The 25,230-nt window shown below is 32.8% G+C and overlaps 2 protein-coding genes and 1 pseudogene across 2 annotated transcripts; all 3 read left to right on the top strand.

Moving 5' to 3' along the window:
• Positions 1-8,509: 8,509 nt before the first annotated feature.
• On the top strand, positions 8,510-9,179 carry LOC149061393 (uncharacterized; annotated as a pseudogene).
• A 2,142-nt stretch (positions 9,180-11,321) lies between these two features.
• On the top strand, positions 11,322-11,895 carry LOC149061392 (uncharacterized). The gene is made up of 2 exons (XM_089214971.1): positions 11,322-11,787; positions 11,864-11,895. Exons 1-2 carry the CDS (start codon positions 11,322-11,324, stop codon positions 11,893-11,895), a joined length of 498 nt encoding a protein of 165 aa, XP_089071097.1.
• A 7,058-nt stretch (positions 11,896-18,953) lies between these two features.
• LOC149061391 (uncharacterized) lies at positions 18,954-24,131 on the top strand. The gene has a single exon (XM_089214970.1). It carries the CDS (start codon positions 18,954-18,956, stop codon positions 24,129-24,131), a length of 5,178 nt encoding a protein of 1,725 aa, XP_089071096.1.
• The last annotated feature ends 1,099 nt before the right edge of the window (positions 24,132-25,230 follow it).

Genomic DNA, 25,230 nt, shown 5'->3' with positions numbered 1-25,230 from the left:
GAAGTACAACACACTTTATTATGTACTTGACACGTGGACAAAAACTTTAGAAAAAATCTAACTTTAGTGAATGGAACGGTGGAGTTAAAGAGTCAAGTTTACAAATGCATAAGAACTTTATTGCAGGAGACTAGTCAAGAAGTTTTCTACGAATTATTACCAAAAGCTATAGAACAACTTACTGTTAAATAATGAAAATACAAAAAGATTTGGTCAGTATTTTATAAAAGAATATGCTTCTAGGCATGCGATGTGGTCTTATGCTTTTCGAACTGGTTGTGGAATCAACACTAACATGAAGTTAGAAGCAATGCATCGAGTGTTAAAAGACATTTACATGAAAGGCTTGAAAGGTAAACGCTTAGATACCCTGATTGCAATAATTCTGAAGATGTATCAAAGAAGTTTATTCAAAAGAATTACCCTGCTAATGATGGAAAAAGACACTCATACTCTCAGATCTATCAGGGAAAGACATTCAAAAGGAAAATCTCTGGCAAATGCAGAGAATGTGTGCTCTTTACTTGATGGGTCATTTACTGTAAATTCAGAATCTAACTCAACATTAAAGTATTCAGTGACAATTTACAAAAAAGATCCTTGTAATTGCAAATTGATTTGTCCAAGCTGCAATGTTTGTCTACACAAATACTCTTGCAGTTGCACAGACTATACTATTTCTAGCCTGTTTTGCAAACATATACATGCTGTGTGTATCTTTGCCTTGGAAAATAAAAATAATTACCACCTTGATTCTGAAAATGATGCTTGTAGTATAATTAATCTTTCCCAGCCATCTCTTTTAAATAAGACCTGCAAAAATTCTTTTTCTAAAAATGTATTACTATCACAGCTAAAGGAACTGCAAGAAAAAATCCAGACAAATAATTTTTCTAATGAAGAATATACTTCTATGTTAGAGCTGTCAAATAAAATGCTAAACATAATCAATAAAGAACAAAGCGATCAACCGATCAAGAAAATAAAAATTGCTAACAATAAAAAAGGGAACATCAGCCAAAATTTAACTCCATATTTCATTCAACAAAAAAGAAGAGACCATTTGATGCTAGCAAAGCATCAATAAGTAAACCAACTGGAAATCAAATTGCTGAAATAAAGCAAATTTTATCAAGTGATTTCACGAAGAATATCCCGCATATCCACAACACTTTTGACCATAATTTCTCTTAATTAATTTTTTTAAATTGTTGCGCGCATAAGTTTTTTTTATATTATGTGAATTTTTTATATTTCTTGACTAAATAGAAATACGTTTTTAATATTTGATTTATAATTGATTAATAATAACTATCTATTAATAGATTATTATTATTATTATTATTATTATTATTTGATAACAATTGAATGATAACAATCGGACAGGCCACCGATGTTGATAAGTCACTGCACCTGTGCACAACCAAGCAACCGTTCAAGAAATTACTGCAGCTAGACGCAAGTTGCCACCAAAGTATAACAATATTAACAAATAACAATAATTTACATAGTGTAAGAAATAAGAAGTCTGAAGTATGATCAACACTGAACACAATACACAAACAGTTATCGCGTGCATAGCTCTAATTCATTTTACTTTGATAATTTATAATAATAAATTACTAATGAGTAAGTTTTAGAAGGAATACTTAAGTAATTATTCTAAATAGCCATAATAAATTGATATAATATACTATAGGTACTTTATTATTATTTGAGAACATTATTTTACTATTTCTAAGTCTTAGTACTTGTAAGAGTTTACATTTTTTAATTCAATAATTTTAAAATAAATAACATTATTAGAAATTAGCTTGCACAAAAGCTTTTTAACTTTTGAAGTTGTTAGTCTACTTTGACGTTGCGTCAACACTTTACCAGCTTTAGAAAATATCCGTTCACTAGGTACTGACGTCGCTGGCACACACAATCTTCTCTTCATCATTCAGATTTTGTTTTACATGGTATCGGTGCATGGGTTGGTACTGAACCTTCCGAACATTTCATCCCCATGCACCATCATTTATTGTAAGGCAAATAAACACAATTTTACACAGTTATTTACTCTTAATCTAGAGTTTTGTACAACCGAAAAAGAAAGGGAGCATCTAACCGCCCAGAGTTTTGCATACATTATCTTAAATTCGTTATTTATACTTGTGTGGACTGCCTCTTTCGCTCCTCTTGTTCTTTGATGCTATGTTAGCGTTGGTCTAAGACATCCCGTTATGATTCTGCAGGTATCGTTCAGAGCTACAGAAACATTTTTGACGTGTACGGATTTGCTCCACGCCGGACACGCATAGGTCTATTCCGGTTGTTTAGATGGTGTGAGGTCGTGCTCTCCATTGACTTCCAGCGAGTTTTTTTAAGTAGGTTGTTCCTTGCTTGCACTTTAATTTTAGTTTTCAAACAGTGCTCCTTAAATGCCAATGTCCTGTCTAAGGTGACGCCAAGATACACGGGGTAGTCAATGTTGTGCAGTGTTTTTCCCAGCCATTCTATATTAAGGCGTTTCTTGGCATCACGGTTTCTTAGGTGGAAGCAGCATACCTATGTTTTATTTGAGTTTGGCTTTAATTGGTTATTGTCATAGTAGTTGGTCATGCCTTTAAGTGCGTTTGTTAATTTCTTTTCTACATCATCGAAGGTTGTATCTTGAGCTATGATTGCTAGATCGTCTGCATCTAAAAAGTTTTTCGTCTCTCGGAGTTGGCTGGTCATTTGTGTATAGGTTAAAAAGTGTTGGCGCCAGCACACTACCTTGTGGTAATACGTATTTTTGGGTTCTCCGTCTACTGCCCTTATCGTTCAGCTTTACCGTAAATCGACGGTTTTGTAGTAATGAGGCAACTATTTGAACGAATTGCCAGTCCCTGGTATAGTGATACACTTTTTGTAGCAATTTTTTATGGTTAACCGTATCGTTCGCTGCTGTGAGGTCATCGAATACCACTCCCGTTATCTTTTTCTTTTCAAAACCGTCCTCTATATGTTGACATATGTTGAGTATTTTACCTGTTCAGACCTTGCCTGATCTATCTTGGTATATTTCTATTATCTATTCAGTCTCTTTACTAAGACCAGGTATATACTGTTTTCTGCAGCCACGTGGTATGTGTTGTCTAGATATTTTTCTTTCTTTATTCGCAAATATTTCGTAGTTTTCTGGTGTTTGTTCTTAGTTCTGAATTTCTTTATCAAGCCTCTCTGTATTTTTCCCAGTTAGCTTTTTTTGTAATTAAATTAAATTACTTTGTTTATTTGTAGTTTTAATTCTCTGTGTTGCGTTTTTGGTATAGGAGTACCAATCCTATCCTTGAGACATTGCTGGCTTATGTTACTACTTACAAAGATTAGGTCAGGGTTGTATCCTCTTTTCCAACGCCCACTATTAAATGAATAAGGAAGCTTTGGGTCATGAATTAAGTCAAGTACCTCAGTTTCAGCACATTCTTACACCATTTCACCGTTATGATCAGTTACTGAGTACCCCAGGCGGAGCTGTGACTATTGAAATCTCCAGCTACTATTTTTGTGGAGCTATTTTCAAAATTAGATGGTTTTTCAAAGTTGAAATCAGCGTTCGGTGGTTTGTATATCGATGTAATTGTACATTTTTTAGATTCAATGGTTAGAATTTCAATGTTATTTGTGTGGCTGAATGCAGCGCTGTCAATGACTAGGCCCGGCCTAGCAAATATTGCACTTCAGTAGAGTGCGTTAGGTATTTCGATTATTAAGTTCATTCTCGGAACAGATACTAGTTTCTTCCCGGTGCGTCTCTTGTAAACACAAAACATCACATTGGGTTTCCTTGCATAAGGTAGCAAATAGTTAGTTTTTACACGCTGAGAAACCCTCAATATTTTGTGTTAGCACAGTAAATGTCAATGTATTAACAGAGGTCGGTCTTGAAAAGACCCGTTTCTAGGAGCTATATGGCCATTTTAGCACCGGTGTTGGCAGAATTAGTTAGCTATGAGGATATAGCATTAACAGGGGCACCACGTGAAGGTTTTTTCCAGGCCCCCAAACATTAATTAAGCATAGCATACTTAAAGCTGTTGAAATAGTACTTGGCGAAAAAAGTAAAAGGAAAATTTCTCAAATGTCTCTCTGATAACACAATACGACGATGTACAGATGAATTAGATTTGGACAGATAAAATTCATAAATTTGAAAAAACTCCGTATTCTCTGCAATTTAGTGTGATGAATCAACTGATGTGGCCAATTGTTGTCTGCTATTAGCTTACTACCGTTTTATAAATGAAAATACCATTACAGAAAAGATTATGTTTTCCCAGGCTTTATATTCCAAAAACGCTGCCATCTGAACTTAAACATTTACTAGAAATATGAATTAAAGTTGTGATGATCATCAAAAACAGTTTTTTAATTAATTAATTTTTTAAATTTTTTGTTCCAAGCTATCCGCTGAACATTTTTTTATTATCCAATACTGAAGTTCGTTGGTTATATAAAGGGATTATGTTTGATCGTTTATATTAATTAAAGTTTGAAGTGGAAATTATACTTTTATACAATATATATAATATAATTATACAATTAAGAAAAGACGATCTTCTTGAAAATTTTACTGATAAAAATTTCACATTCTATTTTGCGTACCATTCAGATTCCTGTCTAATACTTGTTTAAACATTTAACATTTGAAAAGTGGCAATCGTCAGCACAGATATCATAAAATGAATATTTTTTTTACATAAAGTAAGCTGTAGATGTTTAATTTGTTTTCATAATAACATAATTTGTTAATGATTAATAATATTTTTTTCTCTTTAAAATTATCATGTCCTTAATATTTTATTATATTATCCATGTGGTGCATTGTCACAAGTTTAATGATAATTTATAAAATTATAAAATACTATTGTATGCAGTAATGTTCATAGTTAACCCTTTTCTGCATAATGTACCAAAAATGGCACAAATTAGTTTTTCTCGTTTAATTCACTTAAAAATTAACCGATTCCATTACTTCATTCATGGCCTTATTCGGCACGAAAAACTAAACAAACTGTATCTAAGGTGCTTCTATCTAGCGTTAAAATTGCGTACTATAGCTTTTAAAATCCTGACCAAATTTTTGGTGCCTAATTATCAGTTTATGCGTGTGTTTATATTTTGATACCAGGACTTCTTTATAACTTATCATTAAAAACAAAAATACCAGCAGATAGGATTTTTCTTTTTGATTCCAAAAAACATAAGTTTATGTTTTTAGTGATAATAGTTTGTAAGTTCTGACAAACATTAACTTTGTGCCATATTTGGCACTCAATGCACAAAATGTATCGTGTTATTAATTTTCATTTTTATTCTGGCAGAATGAAAAATGTTACGTACAAGTAATAGGAATCGGAAAATTATTCAAACAATTATACCTGAAGGAAGTGACTTCAATTCGGCATCTGATGATGATGATTAATATCAACCAAATAAAATATCATCATATAATACAGACGAAGAAATTGAGGAAAGTAAATAAAATGATGATTTACCCCTTATTATGCCGGTATAATAATAATAATATGATGTGCAGATGATACTCCACTAGCTGCTGGATTAGATAACCAAAACATTAGAGAAAAATCTAACATTAGAGATCAGTCAATTTTAAATAATAATAGAAATAAAAATAAAACTAAACCTATTTGGACGGAAACCCATCTTGAGAGGCCTGAGAACCAAATTCAATTTTCAGGAGATACAAATTTGCCCATTCATATTAAAAATATGGTTTCAACATGTGAGTTTTTTACTGAAATATTTCCTAAATCTGTTATTTCATATATTACTGAGCAAACAAATATATATGCTTCACAAATCAGAACTGATAAACCAGCCAACGTTAGTAATAAGGAAATAGAACAGTTCACAGGAATTTGTTTAAAAATGTCAATAATACATTTTCCCATACAAGGCATTATTGGGGCGAACTTGGAATTCCTTCAACATTTAATACTATGCCTAATAATCGTTTTGAAGATATTAAGAGGCTTCTTCATTTTAATAATAATGCAAATCCGCCCACAAATAGTACAAATTATGACAAATTTTTTAAAGTACGTCCTCTTCTCGATGCAGTTAGAAATACATGTGCCACAATTCCTATATAGAAGAGTACCTTGCTGTGGATGAGCAAATTATACCTATTAAAGTCCAGATCATCACTCAAGCAGTATAACCCAAATAAACCCCACAAGTGGGGGTTTAAAGTGTTTGTATTGAGTGTTATATCTGGATTTAGCTACGACATTGAAGTATTTGCTGGGGCTAAAACAAACATAATGCCTGATGATTTGCCTTCACTTTCAGCAAGTATTAACATGGTTGTTAAGATGACTGCATCAATACCGAGAAATTGTAATTATAAAATCTTTTTCGATAGTTGGTTTACAAGTCTAGATTTATTAATTTACTTAGAGAAGGAAGGCATTCTTCCTCTAGGAACTGCAAGATTAAATCGCTTGAGTGGACTACAAATGCCAAGTGAAAAAGAATTTTATTTTTAAAAATGGGAAGAGGGTCATTCTGCGAGCAACTCATTACTATTGGTGATGTTAAAATATCGGCAGTATCATGGTATGACAATAAAGTGGTAAATATGGAATCAACTTATGGAGCACATCGAATTGGTGAAAAAAAAAACGGTTTTTCAGAAGTGAAAAATATATAAAATGGTACCATGTCCTAAAGCAATTGATACATACAACAAATACATGGGTGGTGTAGACTTGTTAGATTCAATGCTTGGAGATATAATAGAATAAATATGAATTCGAAAAAATATTGTATGAAAAAATATTTTCATATTTTGGATTTGTGTGTGGTAAATGCATGGTTGCTGCATCGTAGTATACATACTGATGACTCATATTTACTACTTATAGACTTCAAACTTTTGATATCTGACGACTTTTTTGTGTCTGTCATCACGTTTTGGGGCAGTAAAAATGCTTCAATTTTTGACTTCAGTACCTCGTTCGATTAGAAAGTGAATGTAGTTGGTACTTTGGGGGGTAAAAAGTGAAAAATTCTTAATACTTTTCTAAATAATCGAGAAAAACAAACTAAAAATTAAAGGATAAGCGGGAAATTTTACGCACACTCATTTTTCGACAAAATCGATTTTGGTTTTTGATGTAACTTTAAAACAAATGACCATAGATACATGAAATTTTCACCTAATGTTTATATAAGTATATTCTATCCACCATGCAATTTTCAAAAATTTTCGACTTAAGTTGAACTTTTCATAGGTATTTGAAATTTTCGATCATTATTAGTTTTTTTTAAATTAATATCGATAAAAATTTATAATAACATACTCTTTTTATCTTTTTCCTTCTCAATCTTTATTCTTATTTTTAAACCATAATCTTAATGTACCTCTACTATTCGAGCTTGCATTCAAACACTCGTGATCTATAAATTTCAAAACTACATTTAAATTTACATTAATTACATTAATTAAATTGTGCTTCAGATTAAGTCATAGTATATTACATAAATATTCTATGTTCTACTATAGTACAATTATATACCTACTAAATATAGAAATTTATTTTTAATTTTAGGTTTCTTTATTAAAATCGATTGGAGGGAGTAATTTTTTGTATATCATTAACAATTTATTAAATAAAATAATGAATAACAATTTGGCCGTTCAGTTCTGCTTTTCTCGGAAAAACAGCAAAAAATATTGTTTTAAAAACACTTTGCCATCCTTTTTAAAAGGTATAATGTGTAAGTAAATGAATGGTTTAAAATTCAAATGTTTTTTTTTTTTTTAATTTAAATATTATCAACTCATAGTTATTGTACGCTTTCATTCTTCTCAAACAACAATCAAAGAAATTAATGATCAAATAGGAAAATTAATAGTTCAAGGAAAGTGCGCAAAACTCATGAAAATAATAAAATGTACGTACCTATATTATATTATTATAGCAGTTAAAATTACAACTCATAACTAAAAGTCAGAAAAATAGTAGTTACTCACATTTAAGAAATAATAACTTTAAATTTTATTGAAAGTCAAATAATTAATCAGCAGAAATCGCCTATGGTCGAAGATATAAATTGGATGATAAAATATTTGCACTCTCAATTTATAAAACTTCCTCTAAGGCTTATTCATTCTTATCCAATATGTTTGCATTACCAGTCGAAAGTACATTAAATTCTTTATTATCAAAAATCCTGTTCAAACCAGTTGTTAATAGAGAATAATATTAGGCACCAGGTATCAAAATTAAAACCTATTGATAGAACATGTATTTTAATGTTTGATGAAATGTCTCTTGAACCATGATTGAAGTATGACAAAAAGAATGATTTGATGCTTGGATTTGAAAATTTTGGAAATTATGTTACTGATAAATTTGCCAACCATGTTTTAGTTTTCATGCTCAAAGGTATATGAAAAAAATGGAAGTAGCCACATGCTTATTTCTTTTGCCAAGGGACAACACCAATGATGATATCATGTATTAACGAAGTTTTAGAAAGTGTTTTGAGAACTGGGTTAAAAGTAGTGGCAACAGTTTGTAACCAAGGTTCCACAAACATAAGTGCAATAAACCAACTGATTAAGACAAATCAGAAATCTTCAATCAACAATAAAGAAAATCGAACAATAGGTTTCAACATTAAAAATCTAGAAATAGTTCCGGTTTATGATGTACCTCATTTAAAAAAGGGTATTCGGAATAATATGCTTGATAAAGATGTAGTATTTACTCTGGATGGTAAGGAGCATTATGCCTTTTGGGATCATATTATTGAATTGTATAATATTGATAAAGACAATGACAATTATGAACTTAGAGCTCGACCCAAGTTGACAGAAAACCATGTATATCCGCATAAAAACAAAATTAAAGTTTGTTATGCCACACAGGTTTTTAGTCAGATGGTAGCTGCTACTATGAAACTGTTGTCTAGACCTATGTACAAAAATTATAAGTTGATAAACTCTGAAGGTACGGTTAAATTACTTCTTTTTATGGACAAAACATTTGATTCATTGAATGCATCTAAACTTATGAGTGATCCAGGTAAGCCATTAACAGGATCAGTTAACGTTGAATCTGAGTCCGTCCATATTAATCACTGGAATAAGGCAATCGAATTATTTGAATCAATGAAATTTATTGATAAAAATACTAAGATTCCAGTGAAAAGACAGCCACCATGTATAGCTAATTGGGTATTTACACTGAAATCATTAAAATATCTATGGTTCAAGTTAAAAAAACAATATTCTTTCAAGTTTTTACTTGCTAGAAATATCAACCAAGATTCGTTGGAATGTTTCTTTGGCAATATTCGGAGTCATGGTCATAGAAATATAAATCCAGATTGTTTTATCATTCAAAACTCTGTTAATAAACAATTTAACATCAATCAAGTCCGCTAGAAACTGTGAATCAGATAACTCAGAATTACTGGATAATTTAAAACAATTGCTGACATACTCACCATTATCCAGTTATGAAGAAAATGCAGACGTGTTAAATATCCCCATTGAACTATATGATAACTGGAATGCTCACCCGTCATAAGACCAATGTAAACATAACCGAGATAGCCTGTTAGAAAAAGACAGCAGATAAGAATGGTGTTGCTATCTCTTTTTATCACACTATCAATACGAAACTGTTTACCAATAAATAATAATTAGGGTTCGGGACTTCTTGCATTTGCATGTTTTTTTTGTAGTGGTCGTAGACTTTTCTAAGTGAGTTATAAATTTGTTTTATAAAATTACAAAATTAAATATTAAGTTTGAATTTGCATATTTTTGCATATTTCGTCATGTTTTATGAAAAACGCATATTTGAGCAATTTTTAGCATATTTCGGCATATTTCACATTTTATATTTTTATAAACGTAAAATTGTCGAGAAAAATCATAATTGGATGGCCATAGTCTGTCGTATCTAACACGTATGTCTGTTTACGACGATAGTCTCTTCATCGCTTAATAATCAACCTTTTTATCGACAACATCGACAATTAGTATAGTTGTGGTAAAACCTAATGGATCCTATACTCCTACAGATTTATCTTATTATCACGAAACAAATATAAATTCAAACTTTACCAAATAATCAATTATTAGCCGGGTATGAATTGTACGATGAAATGAAAATCAATACGTGTTCGTTCGTTAGTCACATCATCACGTTTACGTTTTTTCTTATTAACTGTGCTATTTTTTTTTATTATTAATTTGTGTTTAAAAACTTGTTTAAAAATGCCCAAAATAAATGGTAAAATTAATCAATATAGGTATATCCGAATTCGTAAAAAATATTTTTTCTACGGATGGAATTATTTTATTTTGTAAAGTATGTGAAACGAAGGTAGGTGTTGATAGGCGATTTATTGTCGTACAACATTTAAAAACTGAAAAACATAAATTAGCAGTGAAGCGCCAAGAAGATCGGATTAATAGTACCTCACAACAGTCACAGCAGTTAGTATTTACTTCAATGCATTCAAAAAAGCACGTTTAAGTATGACTTGTGTGAAACATTGTTGTCCGCCAATATCCCATTAAATAAATTAAGCAACTGTAGTTTCAGAAATTTTCTAACAAAATATACAGGAAAAGAAGTACCGCATGAGTCCACTCTGCGTAAAAAATGTTATGTTGATGAAGTCTATAAAAATACAATAAACACAAAATTCGTAATTACGTTGATGGCAAAAAAATATGGGTTAGCATTGACGAAACGACTGATGTAACCGGTAGATATATAGCAAATGTCATTGTAGGTACGTTAGAAGAAAATAATTACGGTAAACAGTTTCTGTTACACGTAGAAGAGTTGGAAAAAGCTAACCATACGACGATTTTCAAATTATTTGATAAATCGATGAATATTCTGTGGCCGGAAGGAGTAAGAAACGATGATGTGCTGTTGTTTTTGTCCGACGCTGCACCCTATATGGTATAAAGTCCGGAGATGCAATAAAAAATCTATACTCAAAAATTATTCACGTAACATGTTTGGCTCATGCCTTTCATAGAGTGGCTGAAACAGTACGTATAAATAACCCTAAAATTCATAAAATTATTGCAAATAAAGAAAGTGTTTCGTAAAGCCCCGTCTCGCGTTCAAGTTTTTAAAAATATGGCTCCAACATTAATACTCCCACCTAAACCAATTTTAACGAGATTGGGTACATGGATTGAAGCTTGTCTCTATTATTGTAAACATTTTGAATTAATACAGTCAATTTTAAACTCTTTTGATGAAAATGATGCGGTCTCTATTAAAATGGCACAAAAGTATATTGGACAAAAAAACATTAAAAATCAATTAGTGTTTATTAAATCAAATTTTGCATATTTGCCTAACACAATAACGAGTCTTAAAAAGCAAGGACTATCACTTGCTAGCTCTATTTCATTAGTAGAGGATGTAAGGTTAAGATTAACCCAAATAAACGGTGAACAAGGAATGTCGATAAAAACAAAAATAGAAAATTTGTTAAATAAAAATAAAGGTTATCAATTATTAATAAAAATTTCAAACATTTTGTCGGGAAATGAAGAAACTTTTGACGGATTACCTGAAGATATGAACATTAACGATTTAATATATTTTAAGTACGCACCGATCACTTCCGTGGACGTTGAACGTTCTTTCTCTATGTACAAAAATATGCTGACCGATAATCGCCGTGCATTCAAATTTGAGAACATAAGAAAATGTCTTACCATACAGTGCAATAATTTTAACGGTAAAATTATGAATAAACTTATTAAACATAATAATACCTCTATTAATGTTTTTTTTTTTTTTTTTTTATGTTACAGATGAGCATGAAGACGATACAGATGAGGCATGAGTAACCCGTGTAAAAATTATTTTTATTATATTAAGTACCTTTATAATTTTTAAATTTTTTTTTATAATAATAATTTATTAATAATATATTTTATGCATTTTTAAAAAAAAATTATAAAAAATTAGCTGCATATTTTGACGATTTTGACTGCATATTTTGACGATTTTGACTGCATATTTGCATGCATATTTCGATAATTTTAAGTGCAAGAAGTCCCGAACCCTAATAATAATAATATCGTTCGTTTAACGTTTTGTTCTTTGTTTTAAACTTTTGTGCATGTTCAATACATTTAAATTTGAATTGAGCTTGATTTATTTTATAATTAATAATTATTTTTATTGTATGCTTTTATTTCAACATTACTGCTTATTTATACTCTTATTTTTTTTTAAACTTATTTATCATAATCTAATATTGTAAATTTTTGGTGTATGGTTTTATTTTTATTATGCTTTAATGGTTGTATGAATGCTTTTAAATGTAATAAATCAATTATAATATTTTGCTATGGTTCCTTATACAATTGAATATTTTGCTAGTTTATTTTATGTAAAATATTTTTATTAATATATAGTTTTATTGTCATTACAGGAAAAATATCTAGCTGTAGTCAACTCAACATAAGTTACCAAGTTAATAACTTACACATTATATAACTTCAAGGTTATGACTATAGTTAAAGTATCTACAATTTCTTATAGTATCTTTAAATAATTATTTATTTTAGGGAATTTTGGCCAAGATGTATAACAAAAATCTATTGAAGATTCTAGTTTACCTACTGGATCTTTCCAGTAGTAATCGTAGCTAGATTATACATGTACAATTTTAAATTAAGTTAGGAAATAGTAAGAAAAATAATTGAGGTAAGTTGTAGGTACAGCTTCAGATAAGTAGTGTAAGTAACTTTTCTTTCAATTATGTATAATATTATAAATACTATGTTTTTATTTTAATAAAAATCAGATTTTCGTCATTTTATATGCTTATAGTTATGAATTAAAACCGTCTAACTTTAGATTTAAAACTTAATATTTTATTCCCAACATTTAACATACAATTCCCTAAAACTTCCTTTACATTTGTATGACAAATGGACACTAAGTCCACAAGAAAAGCATGCTTCTTTCAATACTTGTTATAGGTATTATAAATTATAATTATTTATATTCTATCAATGTAATCATAAATATTTTGTGGAAGTTAAAAAATAAAATATAAAGATACCAAATTTTAAGAACCAAACTAAAGTCTAAAAAAATATCGCGGACCGTGGTAAATTAATTTAAGATATTAGCGCAATGTGTAAGACAAAGATAGTAACACCATTAGTATGTCCCATCTCGTTCTAACATTCCGTTTCGGGCAACACTGCTTGGTGAGCATTCCAGGTATCATATAGTTCAATGAATATCCCAATCATACATGATGTCTTTAATTATGTTTCAACAATGACCGATATGAACATTGTGAATATGTTGCAGGATATCTTGCTAGAAATATTTTAAAAACTGTAGATAATTGCAAAAGTTGTAAAAATTACTTAGTAACTTCAAAGACTACATATGCCCTTATTCTTGCTAGAGACTACACTGGTAAATCATTGATTAATCCTAATTTTTCTTTTTTTAATACTATAAAAGAAATGTGTAGCATTTCAAAATATATAATTCCAATGATAATGGAACATTCAATAGGATATAAATGAACAAAAATATTTGAAATATATTTAGAACCTATGAATTATAGTTGTTCCGAACACAATTTGAAAAATATTTTATTTCAAAAGTTTAAAAGTTTTTATTTCTTTACTCTTTCAAAAAATATATCTAAATCGTATTTTAAATGGTTTCGATTCTAGAATTTATTAAAACAATTTACTAAAAATTTCAGCTTGCCAGTATTATTTAAAATATAAATTTAAAAAAAATTCATGTAAACAATGTTCTAAATTAGTCACGTGTAATTTTCATAAATTCCCAATACTTCCAAACTAAAATATATTTAATTAATTCTTTAATAATCAATATTTTTTTAAACGAAATATGACATCAACACAATAAAGTTAATTTAATAGGTATTACCTATATAAGTTCCTTATTAATTATTATTATTTCTCAAGGTTTATATATTTAAATAAAAATGAGTTTAACTATTTAATAGGTAAGTATTATTTTTTATATTATTTTTTAATTTATAAATACTTATATTTTAAATTTTCTTTTTGTTAATAAATGTAAATGAAAAATTGCTAAGCACCAATTAATTGTTTTGATTAAATCTTTATTATATTGATTTGAAATCATAATATAACAGTAAAAATGGTAATGTTTTAATTTGTAACATTATTAGTTCCTTAAATCAAATATAATAGGTATCTTACTTAACTAGGGTAAATGCGTAAATGTTATGTTATTACTGATTATGTATATCCATTATTCTACCATTATATAATTCAGAATTATTATTACAATATCATGTGTGTGTACATACATTAATTGTATTCTTATTATTACAATTCATTAATCAATAAATTAATAATAATAATTAAACTTTAGTTAAGTGGATTCAAAAATTAAATACTTATTAAAAACAATGACAATGATATATTAATGTAATATCTACATTCTGGTTTAGTTCAGAAGTCAGCCGTTGGGATCGCTGCGTATGCGGAACGATTTTTTCGTCCGAGTCGGTCATCTATTTTATATGTAATCTATGAACACTACTTAGTCAATCGCCATTCGCCACCACGGGATATAACAGCGCGACTCAGCCGACTCTCCCCACCTTGCCGAAAGGCACAGAGCGGGTCGGTTTGACGAATACCGGCCGCCGGCGACATCTCTCTCGTTTACCGACCGTCGTGTCGGTATATGCCGGCACGTACCTAACGATACCAAAAGAATTGCGTTTCAGTATTCTCAAAAACTAATCGCTCGACACTGTATGTGCGAATCGTTATTGTTTTAATAAACTTAGGTCAATAAAAACCTCTTGTAAGACGGTACCACCGAAAATTGCGTGACTATATTTCTGTTTTTTTTTTTTTTTTTACACCATCACTTCATCTCAGCGACCGGCCTTCCGCGGGTTACCACTGCCGTCTATACCGTCAAGGCCGTGTCAACTATTATACTGCAATTACCAGACTATCTGAAATGTGTAAATGATATTTATTGGTTTTAATAAAAGTCATAATCTTAATGATAATCATAAAGAATTAACCTTGCGTGAAACTGTCCAAATTTTATCTGGAGGTCAGGGATTTGTAAGTTGTTCGTGTAAAAGTGTTTGTCAAACCAAAAGATGTGTTTGTTTTAAAGGCATAGTCTAAAATGTAACAGTCATTGTCACAATTCATTTTCCTACTCCAATTAATAAAAAAAAATGTTCACATACGGTTAATAAAATAATATGATTTAAATAAACTTTATTAGAATACATAATTATTTAAGTTAAATCTATAAGGTTAGAAAGGTAGAATAAGTTGTTAAATATTGTATTTCAGTACACAAAGTGAACGATCACTTTGTGAAAAAAATTACACGATGTTAAATTTGAATGACCATTCGTGAAATATTTTTGAATTTCACAAAGTGTAAAAAACCTGTTTCCATTTCACGAAATGGTCATCTTTTCATGAAAAGATCGATTCTACGAAGTGGCTACGACATAAATATTTTAAGCACCGCCGAAAACAAAAGAAACGCTGGAGCGTGAATATATACCTAACAAAAAAATACAATGTGAATAAGAATGATGTGTGTTGCGTAGACGTCGATTGAGCAGACGAAGTAAGGAAAACAAAATTGTGTGTTGTCCGGTTGACGGTCCAGGCAAAAAGTGCATTTTTGCAGATGGCCGGGACTCGTCCGGTGTGACATCTCTTCCCGCCCTACCTAGCCCTGGACTTTGGTCGAGGAGTCAATCGTGTCGCGTCGTGGTCGCCCGTGGTGGCGGTTGATAAATGTGCAGACCGGTCGCTGTGGTGCCTGTACTTTTTATTGGCAGTCGTTGCGTACTGTGTAAACCTTGTAGTTTGAAATGGGCAAATGTAAACTGGCCCGCGGTTACCTTTTTTGCTGTAGACGGTAGAAAAAAAAATACAGTTGACAGAATATTTTCGTTACTCGGTTCAGGAACGAATCGGATCTTCACAACGATTCGTTCAATACGAACGACACATCCCTAGATATAGCTTTAAGCAGGAATTAAGATACCTATATAGGATACACACAACGAGAGATGGAAATTACATTAGTAATAATCGACTTTTTGTGATAAGAGAATTTCAGTGGTTCTCAACGATTATTGCTAACTTGATGCTCTTTATTGCTAACTAATTATCGTACGCTTATAAAGTCAGTGTTACCACCTTATTATTTTATAAGTTTATTGCTACGTATTCGTGCTAATACTCAATTATATTGTTGTCAATTTACAGTCCTTAAGAGGTATTTTTACTAATTATTGCTGGCCTTTTTCCAAGGTGCCACTTGTTTACTGATATTATTGCTGAGAACTTATTGTACGTTTTGCACCCTATTTGTGTTTACAGAAAAAGTACTCGAATCAAATGCAGTGTCGAGCAATGTAGTTAACAATATAATATAATATAATAGTAATTAACAATAAAGTCATGAAACCTGTAAGTGTGCAATAATTAATAAACTTAATAAAATGTACAAGTTTTAAGCTTTTAAAATTATAAAATAGTCTTTAATCTTAAGTATAAACTTAGCTATTTCATCACAAGTAATAGGAGTAAAATAAATACTTTCAGAGATATAACAACCCTTATTTAGATCCTTAAAATTTTCTTTAGTATAATTTTTATGTAAAATATTATCATAGATATTCTTACCTACTGCAGAAAAGAAATCATTTAAAATATTAGAAATAATTTTACTATCAAATATCTTAGTACCATCATTGTTTATTAATGAGTGTACTGTATTCTTGGGATTATTTGATGCGTTATAAGTTACATATTTAATTGTTTCCCAAAGTTTTTTAACATTACCTTTATTATTATTTATTTATTTTAGTAATAAATACTTTTAGCTTTCTGAATCAAAATGTTAAGTAAATTCCTAAATTTGTTATATTTAGAAATTAGTGTCATATTATTTGGAATTTTATTTTTTTGACAATACATTTTTTCTCCGTGTCTGATAGAAACAATGATTCCTTTTGTTATCCATGGTTTTAATTTATAGTTTTTAGAATTAAATCTTTTAGAATTTTTTTTGGTAGAACTAATTATACACAAATCAATTTTGTTAATAAAATTGGTGACATCATTATTAATGTCATTACTATTTAACATACTATCCCAATTTAAATTATTAATACATAAATTTAGTTCATCATAATCAATAATTGGTAAAATTGTATTAGTAATATTATAATTATCATACTGTAAAGAAGGATTATTAATTAAGTTAATAGAGAAGATTATACTAAAATGATCTGTAATTTATTGAAGAAAGAAAAACATAAGAATGAATATTAATTGGTAAAATTTTCCCAACGAAGAAATGATCTATGCACGAAGCAGAAGTATTTGATTGTCTCGTTACATTATTAATGCATGAATAAAAACCAAAATCAGCAGAAATATTTAAATAATTAATAATATTTAGATAATTACTTTTTAATATATAAATGTTAAAATCACCACAAATAATATGATTTTTAAGTTTAGAATTTTGTGTCAAATAATTATTTAATGAGAATAAAAAAGCATCAATATTATCACTTGGGGATCTATAACACCCAGTAACAATGAAAAATATAACTCACCCACAAGACATGAACCATTGGTTGGTACGGTACGCTATCATTTGATTATGTACCTATACAATTGCAGATTCATTGTGTCTGTTTGCGCCGCAAAACAAATTTATATTGTGTCATTTATGTTATCATATTCATGTGCATGTATCGGTGCGTTCCACAGTTGCAGCCTTGTCGGCGGACGCTTATCAGGCGTTCGTGTGCGACCGGCCAGCTGTGGAACCATTATCAGTGTTCTAGTTTATTCGGTTATGTTCAAAACTTTTAAGTTGTTTCGGTTTGTCATGCTTTCAGTGTCACAAAGTTTCTAATTTTTCCATTGTTCAGTGTTTAGTGTGGTGACACTGAAAGGCCGTTCTTTTGAGTTTCTTCGTGTGTTTTTCATCCGTTACATGTAGAAGTCCATTTACTTCGCATTTTGTCGCTGTCCAGTCAGCATTGTTTTTCGTTCTTCATGTTCTGTTTGCAGTCGTCCCAAACCACGTTGTTGTGATTTTGTGAATTCGTCGTCTGGTAATTATCGTTCTCAGCATTTTTATTGCGTTCATTCATTTGTTTATCCCCAGTTTAGGGTGGTCAAAATTACCAGCGATTTGTGTCGTGATTCAACGTGTTTTGGTGTACCTCGTTGCTCGTGGGGACAGTAGCGTGTGCTAAAGATCCTGTCCCGGCTGCATTCAGTGTTTCATTGGTGTGAGTTCTTCGTGAACAGTTGTCGGCACACATTCGCACGTACGCAGGGTCAAATTTTTGTTTTTATTGTAACTTATTTGACATACTTACAGGCCCTGGTGCGGTAGCGTGGGTGTAAAACCAGGTGTGTGTCTCAACTGTTATGTGAGTATTGGTCGGCCAAATGTTTATGTGTATGACCGACGGGTCTTAGGTATGTTATATTAGTTACCATTGTTATTTCATTGATATTATATTATTTTGTTTTCAATAAACCAATTGTTACCACCCATTATTATTATTATGTTATTTAGTGTTATTTTATTTGAATGCGCTGAGGTAGTGCGCCATATTATGTTGCCTACCTCACAGTCGTGAAGGCACCACTTATTATTATTATATTATTAAGCGCTGAACGCGGCATCATTTTTGGTGACCTCGACGTGATATGTGGTGGTAGCAATTATTGTATTAGAAGTAGTGTTATTTGATTTTTATTGTATTTCATTGTTTTCTTATTTTGTTTTTTTTTGATTGTGAGATAAGCACTTAGTGCACTACATTTATTTTGTATAGCAGCAATGGGTGAAGAAAGGTCGTTGAAGTTAGTAAAAAGGAAACTGAAGATCATCACCACTGAACTTACAGCAATGTCAACATTCAGTTCTCACTTTAACGCTTCCACTGATGACATAAACGAAGTTCGTGTACGGCTCGAAAGCCTGCTTGATACAGTTGACAGATTTGAATCGCATCAAACAGAGCTTGAGGATCTTGAGGATGAGGTCCCTGATAACCTACGGATTGCTGAGAGGATGGCGTTTAAAGACCTCTTTTTCAGTGTCAAATCATCATTAATGAAACTTGTGAATGCCAATCAAGAAAACCGTTCAACGTCACCATCTTATAGTGAAGTCACTAAGTACAATGGGGAAAATGCTATGAGGTTGCCTCCAATCAATGCTCCAAAATTTACTGGTGATTGGCAGATGTGGACATCTTTCATTGACTCATTTAATGCCATGTTCCATAATAACAAAACTTTGGCACCGGTTCAACGTTTGCATTACCTAAAGAGTTGCTTAGAAGGTCAAGCGAGTGATGTCATAAGATCAATACCCACGACTGGAGAAAATTATTTGCAAGCTTATAACACACTTGTTAATAGATATGAAAACAAGGGTGCCATTATCCAGTCACACATAAGGTCACTGTTGGAAACTCCAAAGGTACACACCGCATCAGCCACAGATTTACAAAGGTTACACCATCATATAATGTCAAACATCAACGCTCTTAGGGCTTTAGAACAACCAGTTCATTCATGGGATGCGTGGCTCGTAACTCTAATTTGCAATCGAATGGACAGTAGTACTGTCGGCGAATGGCAGCTTCATTACAACAGTAAAGAATTGGCATCATTTACTGCAATCGAATCTTTTTTATTCAACAGGATTGCAGCATATGAAGCTGGTGACATGAACGACTGTAAGTCTGCATCTAAACCAGTTCCTGTGAAACCTCCAAGAGTAAATGAAAAGAAAGTATTTTTTACTAAGCATAGTGAAAATAAAGCAAAGTGTATCATCTGTAACACTGAACATTTTTTATTTCAATGCATGAAATTTAAAAACTTGTCCATCAAAGAGCGCAGAGAAACTGTATTCAACAATCGACTGTGTTTTAATTGTTTGAAAGCTGATCACCAAGCCCGGCAATGCAAGTCATCTTCATGTACTCGATGTAATAAACGGCATAATACTTTATTGCATTTGGATCATGAGGAATCGGTTAGAGACACACTTGGCAACCATGAATCTCAGTCAGTTCAGGATTCAGATAGTGTACCTCCCAATGTAGTTGCTTGCGGTATTGTTGACCGTACACTACAGATTCAATCAAATGTTCAGATCATACTGGCCACAGCAGTGGTTCATGTGTGTGACGCGGCAGGCAATATGAGGCAATGCAGGGCGGTCCTTGATTCAGGATCACAGCTATGTTTTATTACTAACAAGATGGCACGACGCCTAGGGTTACATATCATCAACAACACAGTACCCATTTCTGGCATCGGACAGTCAAAATCAGCAACCAGCAAATGTTGTGTTGGTACAGTGCATTCCCGAATTAATCAGACAAAATTCCAATTACAATTTCATGTGTTACCTACAATAACGGGTGATCTTCCAACACAGACGTTTAATTCGAATCAATTTAAAATTCCAGATAATGTACAAACAGCATTAGCCGATCCTAATTTCAACAAGTCTGGAACTGTAGATATACTCCTAGGGGATGAGATATTTTTTGATATTTTAAAACAAAACAAACACAGGGTATCAACACATACAGCCTTCCAGGATACTGCATTCGGGTGGATTCTGATTGGTAAAGTCAATACACCAACATCTATGTGCTCAGGTGTGCATCCAGGTACTACATGCCAAGTATCTGCATTATCATTGGTCACGTCAACAGTGTTATCACGTCAATGTGAGGAAGAAGAAATTGTTGAACAACATTTCACTCAGACAACCACTCGCAATGATAAAGGTCAATTTATTGTCAGACTACCACTTAAAGACCATCCCTCGTGTATTGGCAATACAAGTGGCATAGCAAAGAAACGGTTTTTGAACCTAGAGAATAAATTGGTAAAAAATAGTGCATTGGCAAATGAATATGATGAGTTCTTGATGGAGTATTTAAAATTGGGTCACATGGAACAAGGTGGACAGTATTACGATGATCAGGCTAAAGGATACTACATACCTCATCATGCAGTATTCAAAAGCAATAGCATTACTACAAAGACAAGAGTGGTGTTTGATGCGTCTGCGACAGGGTCTTCGGGCAAGTCTTTAAATGACATACTTATGAAAGGACCTGTTGTTCAACCAACGTTATACTCTACCTTATTACGTTTTCGAATCCATCAAATAGCACTGACAGCGGATATAGAAAAAATGTACAGGCAAATACTAGTTCATAGCGACGACTGTCAATTGCAAAAAATTGTCTATCGTTCAAAACCAACTGATAAACTCCAAGAGTTCATTCTAAAAACAGTGACCTACGGAACAAAAACCGCTCCGTACTTAGCTACAAGGTGTCTAGTACAGTTGGGAAAAACGTGTAACGATTCAGAAATATCTCAAATCATTCAGCGGGACTTTTATGTAGATGATTTGTTAACAGGTGCAGACACTGTTGAAGAGTGTCATAACATCTATCAAAAACTCACCAATATATTAACCAGTGCCCAATTGCCGCTGAGAAAGTGGTGTTCAAATTCACCGATACTCTTATCTTGGCTACCTACAACCACAGATGCAAATTATTTACTACCATTGTCAGAATCTGAGTCAGTTAGCACTCTAGGTCTAATGTGGCAACCTAGTTCAGATAGTTTTTGTTACTCCGTGAAGCCATGGAGTCCACCAAAGTGGATGACAAAGCGCAGTCTATTGTCAGACATCAACAGTATCTACGATCCCTTAGGTCTTGTGACACCGGTAATGATAAAGGGAAAGATTTTTGTTCAGCAGTTATGGTATCTGAAAGTCAATTGGGATGACAAGTTATCAGAAGATCTATGTTCAAAATGGAAAAGGTTCTACTTAAACCTACAACAACTTGACAAGTTAACAGTACCCAGAAAGGTGATCAGGTCAGATAGTGTCGGTATTCAAATACACGGGTTTTGTGATGCTTCGCAATTGGCGTTCGGCACTTGTGTGTATTTGAGAACAGTTGCTCGCGATGGTAGTGTTAGTGTTCACTTATACACATCGAAATCTAGAGTAGCGCCTATGAAGGCCACTACGATACCAAGGCTTGAACTATGTGGAGCTGTGTTGTTGGCAGATCTTATTAATGAAGTTCAGATGGAATTGTCACAACTAGGCATTACAATTCCGTCCGACAATATTTTCTTATGGAGTGATTCCACCATAGTGCTAGCATGGATTACTAGTCAATGCATTTTCCATGTTTATGTTGCAAATCGAATAGCCCGCATTCAAGATTTAACGAAAACAAACCAATGGCATCACGTTCCCACAAATGCTAACCCTGCCGATTTGATATCCCGAGGTGTTGAGGTACAAGTATTGTCCGAATCTGCGCTATGGTGGCATGGACCACCTTGGCTTAGTCAAGAACCGACGTCATGGCCCAACTGTCCAATTCTACCAACTGAAATCCCTGAAACTAGACCAGTGAAATTGGTCCTATCAACACAACAAGCAGCTAATGAACTCATGAGTAGATACTCCAATTGGAGTCGGTTGATTCGCGTAACCGGGTGGATTATGAGATTTTGCAATAATGCCAAAATACGCAAACATCAACAGGACTTGAGATCCACCCACCATTTGTCCGTATTAGAGCTAAAAACTGCAAGAATGATTTGGGTTCGACAAGCTCAACGTCAATCATTTCAGCGAGATATAGACATTTTATCACAGGGAAATCAGCTAAGTGGCAGCAGCAAATTAAGATCTCTACATCCATTCCTAGATAGCGATGGGCTGATTCGTGTTGGTGGACGGTTGTCAAATTCGACTCATTCAAATTCAAGAAAGTATCCTATTGTACTTCCGTCAGACCATTTAATTACTAAGTTAATCTTCAAGTCTGAACACGAACGTCTTTTGCATATAGGTCCTCAAGGACTGTTAGCAAATATTCACATCCAATACTGGCCTCTACGAGGACGTATCCTTGCCAGGTCCACAGTACACAAATGCATAATATGTTTTCGAGCTTCACCAGTTACCTCAGCACCAATAATGGCTCCGTTACCACGAGAGCGGGTCACGGTAGCGCGACCATTTACACACACTGGAGTAGATTTTTGTGGTCCTATATCGATTCGGTCGGGAATACGTCGTGTGTCTGCAGTAAAAGGCTATATAGCAGTGTTTGTATGCTTTGTAACGAGAGCAATACACTTGGAAGTGGTTAGCAATCTCAGCACCGAAGCCTTTTTAGCTGCACTGGAGCGATTCATTGCTCGCAGAGGGATATGTGGTCACATTTATAGCGATCAAGGAACAAATTTTGTGGGAGCACACAAAGTATTGCAAATGTGGTTCAAGACTAGTACAGATAAATTAACCATTCAAGAAAGAGCAGCAACCAAAGGTATTGAATGGCATTTCAACCCCCCGTCCTCGCCACATTTAGGTGGACTATGGGAGGCAGCAGTAAAGTCTGCGAAAAAGCATCTATCAAAAATATGTCATAGTGCATTGCTCACGTTTGAAGAGACTGTTACACTCTTATGCCGCATTGAGGCAATTCTTAACTCTCGACCACTGACGCCATTGTCTAATGATCCATCGGATTTCAACGCCTTAACTCCTGCTCATTTTCTAGTTGGTGAATCTTTAGTATTCCCACCTGAACCTGAAATATTGACAAGCCATGTCAATCATATCAAACGTTGGTCTTTGGTCAAGGGAATGTATCAAAATTTTTGGAAACGATGGCTTCTGGAGTATTTACCTCAATTGCAACGTCGGAACAAGTGGTTCAATCCTGGTAAAAAGGTAGCTGTAGGAGACTTGGCATTGTTGAAGGAGGACAATATGGCTGTAATGAAGTGGAAGCTAGTCAGAGTGGAAGCGATTCATCCGGGTCCAGATGGAACAGTTCGTGTGGTAACTGTAAGAAATCCTAATGGAACTTTACTAAAAAGACCAATGGTTAAAATTGCTGTATTACCAACATCTCAAGAGTCAACAATCTAGTCATCGTACTTCTGTTATTATTCAAATTGTATTCTGTTATTATTCAAATTGTATTCTGTTATTATTCAAATTGTATTCTTATATAGTAACATCTTGTTATTATTTAGGTGTTTTTTTTTTTTTTGTTTTTGTGTTAAGTGAAGTATCTTGTCATTCACTACATTTATGTTACTATACAGATTGTATGGGTCTATAGTTATAAATTTTATGTATTGTGGGTGTTGCAAAACTCACATGGTATCTATGTAGGGGTAATGTTGTATCTATGTAAGGTTGAAAGTTTTATAATCTTTCAAAGGGGGGAATATGTTTGCGCCGCAAAACAAATTTATATTGTGTCATTTATGTTATCATATTCATGTGCATGTATCGGTGCGTTCCACAGTTGCAGCCTTGTCGGCGGACGCTTATCAGGCGTTCGTGTGCGACCGGCCAGCTGTGGAACCATTATCAGTGTTCTAGTTTATTCGGTTATGTTCAAAACTTTTAAGTTGTTTCGGTTTGTCATGCTTTCAGTGTCACAAAGTTTCTAATTTTTCCATTGTTCAGTGTTTAGTGTGGTGACACTGAAAGGCCGTTCTTTTGAGTTTCTTCGTGTGTTTTTCATCCGTTACATGTAGAAGTCCATTTACTTCGCATTTTGTCGCTGTCCAGTCAGCATTGTTTTTCGTTCTTCATGTTCTGTTTGCAGTCGTCCCAAACCACGTTGTTGTGATTTTGTGAATTCGTCGTCTGGTAATTATCGTTCTCAGCATTTTTATTGCGTTCATTCATTTGTTTATCCCCAGTTTAGGGTGGTCAAAATTACCAGCGATTTGTGTCGTGATTCAACGTGTTTTGGTGTACCTCGTTGCTCGTGGGGACAGTAGCGTGTGCTAAAGATCCTGTCCCGGCTGCATTCAGTGTTTCATTGGTGTGAGTTCTTCGTGAACAGTTGTCGGCACACATTCGCACGTACGCAGGGTCAAATTTTTGTTTTTATTGTAACTTATTTGACATACTTACAGGCCCTGGTGCGGTAGCGTGGGTGTAAAACCAGGTGTGTGTCTCAACTGTTATGTGAGTATTGGTCGGCCAAATGTTTATGTGTATGACCGAC

Source organism: Diuraphis noxia, unplaced genomic scaffold (assembly GCF_037042655.1).
Source record: "Diuraphis noxia isolate RWA-SAM2 unplaced genomic scaffold, SU_Dnox_SAM2 contig0001, whole genome shotgun sequence".
Lineage (NCBI taxonomy): Eukaryota > Metazoa > Arthropoda > Insecta > Hemiptera > Aphididae > Diuraphis > Diuraphis noxia.
The sequence above is the reverse complement of the archived record's forward strand: the minus strand, read 5'-3'. Positions and strand labels throughout refer to the sequence as shown.

What these genes read in the sequence shown, in the direction of transcription:
- LOC149061392 (XM_089214971.1), top strand. Translation starts at nt 11,322, where the DNA reads ATGGCACAAAAGTATATTGGACAAAAAAACATTAAAAATCAATTAGTG. An exon ending in ACAGTGCAATAATTTTAACG is followed by an intron (nt 11,788 to 11,863) that starts GTAAAATTATGA and finishes TTTATGTTACAG; the next exon opens with ATGAGCATGAAGACGATACA.
- LOC149061391 (XM_089214970.1), top strand. Translation starts at nt 18,954, where the DNA reads ATGGGTGAAGAAAGGTCGTTGAAGTTAGTAAAAAGGAAACTGAAGATC.